The sequence below is a fragment of the Otolemur garnettii genome, unplaced genomic scaffold (genome assembly GCF_000181295.1).
Source record: "Otolemur garnettii isolate 467f Iridium unplaced genomic scaffold, OtoGar3 scaffold00093, whole genome shotgun sequence".
NCBI classification, from domain to species: Eukaryota; Metazoa; Chordata; class Mammalia; order Primates; family Galagidae; genus Otolemur; species Otolemur garnettii.
This window is the reverse complement of record NW_003852488.1, coordinates 6121677-6127952: the sequence shown is the minus strand read 5'-3', so window position 1 is coordinate 6127952 and position 6276 is coordinate 6121677. Positions and strand designations below refer to the sequence as shown.

The following is a 6276-nucleotide window of genomic DNA, read 5'->3' as shown; positions in this document are numbered from 1 at the left end:
GCCTGTAGTCCCAGCCACTTGGGAGGTTGAGGCAAGAGAATTGCATAAGCCCAAGAGTTGGAGGTTGCTGTGAGCTGCAATGCCACAGCACCCTACCAAGGGCAACATAGTGAGACTTTGTCTCCAAAAAAAAAATACTTGATATTAAATTATACAACTTGATTTGAAACTTACTAAAACAATAACAAACATTGTAGAATATCATTCTACACCCTTTTTTCATATATTCAGTCTCTCTGTGGTAACTTTTGACCAATTTCTTGTAAACAGTCTTCTAATTCACTAATTCTCAATTTTTCTAATCTGTTATTAATCTCTTCAGTTGGTTGAATTCTTACATTCAATCATAATTGTTTTTATTTTCAGAATTTCTATGGTTATTCTTTAAAATTTCTTCTTATTTGGACATATTTTTATTTCCTTAGACATAGTAAACATAGTTAACTCCATATTCTGTTTAATAATTCTACTATATAAATTATTTTAAGGTATGTTTCTGCTGTCAGTTACTTTCACTCATACTTACATGTGGTTTTTCATTTCTCACTTTTGTGAGCTGCTTGCTTTTCTTATAACTTGAGTAAATACTTTGAGATCTAGGATAAAGGTGAATGTCATCACAGAGGAACTACATTTGCATATGCTAGGTGCTGGGAAACTAAGAAGTAACAATCACTTTAAATTTACAATTTGGGTTGCATGAATACAACTCTTTTTCATTAAACATTATATTTTATTAAACAGTATACTATTTTTTTTTTCTGAGACAGAGTCTCACTATGTCGCCCTCTGTAAAATGCCGTGGCATCACAGCTCATAGCAACCTCAAACTCTTGAGCTTAAGTGATTCTCTTGCCTCAGCTTCCCAAGTAGCTGAGACCACAGGTGCCCCCCATAACACCTGGCCATTTTTTTTTGGTTGCCGTTGTCGTTGTTGTTTGTCAGGCCCAGGCTGGATTCAAACCCGCCAGCTCTGGTGTGTGTGGCTGGCGCCCTAGCTGCTGAGCTACAGGTGCCGAGCCACAGTATACTATTTTTTATTATTTCAAAATATTAAGGGGATACAGATACATTGGATGCACTTTTATAATGCTTGAGTCATGGTTGTAAGTGTGCTATCACCCAAAAGGTGTTCATTGCACCCTTTAGGAATACAACTTCTAATACAACATTTTCCTCCCTATTCTGCTTAGTACAATCAGGAAAATTCCTTTGTAGTGTCCTAGTGATGTGGGTAGGATACAAATTTTCTTTCAATGAGAATGTACTTCTTTGGGGTACCAATTTTAGTGGAAAAAGGACTCCTATGAAAATCCCTAACTTTAACAGGGTTTGTGCCTTTTAATGCTATTTTGGGTAGCTTCTACAAAGCTTAATTCTTCAGTGTTTCTCATATTGACTTATAGGTCACATTTTCTCACAGAACTGTTTTTTTGTGTGTGTTTGTTTTTCTTTGTGAGACATAGTTGCCCTCAGTAGAGTGCTATGGCATCACAGCTCACAGCAACCTCAAATTCTTGGGCTCAAGTGATCCTCTTGCCTCAGCCTCCCAAGGAGCTGGGACTATAGGAGCCCGCCACAATGCCCAGCTATTTTTAGAGACGAGGTCTTGCTCTGGCTCAGGGTGGTCTTGAACCTGTGAGCTCAGGCAATCCACCGGCCTCGGCCTCCACAGAACTCATGTTATATATATTAGTGAGTTTCCTTTGGTTAGTCTATAATGTTTAATCCATTCAATCATTTTAACAACTATGAATCAAGCACTTCTTTGTTCTAGGAACCTACTGTTCTAGTACTAGATATATAATAATAAACAAAATAGATAAAATAAACTCTGTTCTCATGGATCTTAAATCCATGTGCCCAAACAGAAAAAATGTAAATAAAATATATAGAATGGTACATGGTGCTATATGGTATGGTGAAAAACAAAGTTTGGTGGAGGGATAGAGAATGGGGGGAGTACAATTCTAACCAATAACTAGTAAAATTTATTTTTATCTGTTCCAAAAAGTGCTTAAAATAGATATGACTTATAGAACCTAAGTATTACAAATTAAATAATAGTGCCTATATAAGCAAAGATTTTCAACTGAGGAGCTTTATAAAAGCATAGCTTCCTTTTTCACAGCAGCAGGCCCTAGAGAGAATTGCTCAGGCTCTAAGTCATTTAACAGATAAGCTATCAAAGCCTGAGGCAGGTTCCCCAAGAAGGCAGTGGCTGGAAAAGTTAAGAGACTGAAAATAGTAATAGAAATCCCAGGAAGAAAGGAATGAGAAGCCAAGAAGAAAAGCACACTTCTGGCTGATGATATGAACACCATGGACAGGCAGTCCCTTCTAATCAACCATTTGCTGAGAGCTTTTCTTTCTAAAATTCAACTATTTCTGAGCAAGATAGTGTTCCAATTTGGCATATAATGTTACAAAACTTTCCCTCATTATTCTATCCCCCAAACAAATATTTACCTTTGAGGTTTTTCTGACAACTTTTTTTTTTTCTGACAACTTTAATGATAAAAAAGATCCCTTTTTATGCCTACCTACCTCTACCATTATAAATCTTATTAAAGAGATGCAGTTCTACTCTGGCTTTCTCTTATATTTTACCTTAATAACTAGGTTAGAAATCAGGATCTGGGGTGAAATTAAAGAAGATAAAAAATTGGAACAAAGTTTCAAAAAGCATTCCAGTAATGACTGGACAAGAAGAGATAACCAACCAGTTTAGTCTTCTGTAGTTTGCACACAACCATTTCCACTACCTTAGAGCACCTACCACACACTAAGCTGAAAAAACAGAAGGGGGTAACAAAAGCAAGTCCTCTCTAAATCCACTGACTTATATATTAATAGCTGAGATGACAGTCTTCTAAGGAATGAGCTATAAATTAAGCCTGACCATAATAGCTTCAGATTTTATTCCTTCTATGGAAAGGGGCCTGATTATTTTCACCTGCAAAAAGCAAGTGTTTTAATCTTTGAGTGCCTAGTTTTTTTGTAATTACACTGATATTTTGTAATTTCACCAAAATAGCTTCTTCTCTCTCAAATGGTGACTATCAGATATATTTCCAGAAATTTTTCAAATTAAATGCAACGTATTTGTATTCAAAATTTCATAAAATAAAGTCTCAAGTTTAAATAGTATAAGGAGCAACATACAATCAAAACAAAGCATCAGCAGAAAGATGTTAGCCAGAAACAATTACCTTTACGGCTGCATGTTTGTTTTCATCTTCTTCCATCCACAGATCCTGTTCATAATAATATAAACCATCATTGATAACTTTAGCAAGTTCAGATGTAATTTTTGCCCGAGACACGTGATTGCCTGTTCGATCTCCTCCAGGATGTTTTCTTACGTAAGGTGGTGTCTGAGTCACAATCAAAATCTTGTTTAAATCTTGGTCATCAATTTCATAATCTGAATCATTATCAGACCAATCAGTAAATGTGTTTTTTCGACCTTCTATATGTTCCATCTCCTCATCAAATAAAAAATCAAGTTCTTCTTGTTCTAGTTCTTCTGAAGGACATAACTGATTTGATGCCTCTTCAGGTACAGATACTGATTCCTGAAGGAAGAAATTGGTATTTCATATAAAACTTTTCTATCACTTCAATATAAATGTCATGTAACAGTGTTACAAGTAAGTAATATCAAGCTTGTATACACAATGACTAGTTTAGCAGCCAAACTATAAAAGACAAGCCAGTATCATTCTGGCCAACAATTACAAAGTAACTGCTAAGACCAAGTTTCATTTAAGAATAAAGAAAAACACAAAGTTGGCTCGGTGCCTGTGGCTCAAGCGGCTAAGGCGCCAGCCACATACACCTAAGGTGGCAGGTTCGAATCCAGCCCGGCCTACCAAAACAACAATGATGGCTGCAACCAAAAAATAGCCGGACGCTGTGGTGGGCGCCTGTGGTCCCAGCTACTTGGGAGGCTGAAGCAGGAGACGCGCTTGAGCCCAGGAGTTGGAGGTTGCTGTGAGCTGTGATACGACAGCACTCTACCCAGGGGGACAGCTTGAGGCTCTGTCTCAAAAAAAAAAAAAAAGAAAAGAAAAACACAAAGTTGAATAAAGGAAGGATTCTATTAAACACTCCTTTAGAATTAGAATGGTCTTCAGATCATCCATTGCATTGTGTTGACTCATTTTAAGTGATGAAAAAACAAAGGCCTAGGCCTAAAGATTGGAAGTTATTTGCCTATGGTTTCAGAATTCGGGCTAGAATCAAGGTTTTCCAACGTTCAGAGTGAATGATTTTCCCTAGTCTGAACTCTTTTAAATTCACAATGATAATATCTTAGTTTCTCAGGTAAACCCCTCTGTCCCATTCTCATCCTCATTCTACTTGGCCCAGTTTCTCTGTCAAATTCATCCTAACACTCCCTAAATTTTTAAATTTCCATTCCTCCTGTAGAATTCAAAAATAGCTACTGGATTGCATAACAAGTCTAAACTTTTACATCTTAGATCCTCTAATATTTATCCTAGTCTAAAACTGACAGCATAAGAAAATAAGCTCTTCTTGCTGTTGCCTTCACTTGCCATCCTCTGATGGAGCTTGATCCTTCAGTTCATGCTAACTCCCTTACATCTAGGACAAAACAATTCTTCCCTTTTGTAATTCCTATTCATGTAGCTATATATCCACTCAGCTCATAATTCTCTGCGTGCTTCCTCTAATCCAGGCTCTGCTCTAGGTAGACCTATACAGCAATAAATTTGACAATAACTCTGCCCTGATGGAGCTATGTTCTAGTAAATGGAAGGCTACCTATGATTTTTTACTAAGATAAAGACAAGATGTAAAACCTTGCGAGGATATATTTTTGAAAAACACTGAATATATTTTTTAAAAAGCATACACCTTATTCTTCACAGTTGTAGGTACACAAAAAGATCTGAGAATAAACACCAAACTGTTTTTGTTTTTTTCTTTTCTTTGAGATAGTCTCACTCCATGCCCTAGGGAGAGTGCTATGGTGTCATAGCTAACAGCAACCTCAAACTCCTGGGCTCAAGCAATCCTCTTGCCTCAGCCTTTTGAGTAGCTAAGACTACAGGTGCCTGCCATAACACCTGGCTAGCTTTATTTATTCTTTTTAGTAGGAACAAGGTCTTGCTCTTGCTTAGGCCGGTCTTAAACTCAAATAATCTACTCACTTTAGCCTCCAGAATGCTAGGATTACAAGCATGAGCCATTATGCCCAGCAGAACATTTACTTTTTACCTGATAAATTTCTCCTTCAAACACAATTTTTTTCTAAATTTCTTTATTTATTTTTTGCAGTTTTGGCTGGGGCTGGGTTTGAATCCGCCACCTCCAATATATGGGGCCCGCACGCTACTCCTTCGAGCCATAGGCGCTGCCCAAACACAATTTTTTTTTATAACTTCTGAGGAAGAGACAATTAAGATTTTTGATGGAAGATGACTTGACTGTGTGTGCTTACATTCAGTAATAATATATAGTAATGCAAAGAACAAATATAAATCAATACTGAAAACACGTATTACTATCAGATCGGAAACTTTTATTTCTTCTAGAAAGCAGGAAGTAAATGAGATTGTATTAATAAACAAGAGCAAAGGAAATTGCAACCTAGAACTAACATAAAGGCTGATGGGGAGGCAAAAGGCATTGACCACATTAAGATCCTAGAAAACTTTGAGATGGCAGCAATCAAAATAGGTATTTGGAAAAATCAAATATAAGACGTAGCTAGAACAGTCAACCCAATCCCTCTAAGAAGATAAGCTATAAAGTCAGTTCCCAACTAAAAGTTCAAGAATTGCTTTCCTAACAAAGCAAAAGATTTGCCAAGAGAGGGCTCATATTTTAGGTGCTGGGCCTACAGAGAGATTAAACATATTCTAGTATTATTCTGAACCTCTAAAAACAGAGCTGGGCAGAGGAAGAGGTAATTTCACCCATGAATGAAATACATTAAGAAATTCTATGTCTCAGAGAAAAGGACCCTTTATTTAAACAATTCTGGAGATCCAGGGTGGTGCCTGTAGCTCAGAGAGTAGGGCCCAGGCCACATACATCAAGGTGGCGAGTTCAAACCCAGCCCGGGCCAGCTAAACAACAGTGATAACTGCAACAAAAAATAGCTGGGCGTTTTGGCGGGCACCTGTAGTCCTAGCTTCTTGGGAGGCTGAGACAAGAAAATCACTTAAGCCCAAGAGTCTGAGTTTGTTGTAAGCTATGATGCCATGGCACTCTACCAAGGGTGACCAGACGTCCTGATTTTGG

The 6276-nt window shown here is 37.4% G+C and overlaps 1 protein-coding gene across 2 annotated transcripts in view; it reads right to left on the bottom strand.

The window, feature by feature from the left end:
- The window catches only part of LARP1B (La ribonucleoprotein domain family member 1B), a 138968-nt gene that overhangs the window by 81911 nt on the left and 50781 nt on the right, over positions 1–6276 (bottom strand). For both annotated transcript variants that reach the window (XM_023516569.1, XM_023516570.1), the window contains one exon: positions 3213–3578. In XM_023516569.1, coding sequence (XP_023372337.1) covers positions 3213–3578 — 366 coding nt within the window. The remainder of the gene's footprint in view (positions 1–3212; positions 3579–6276) is intronic.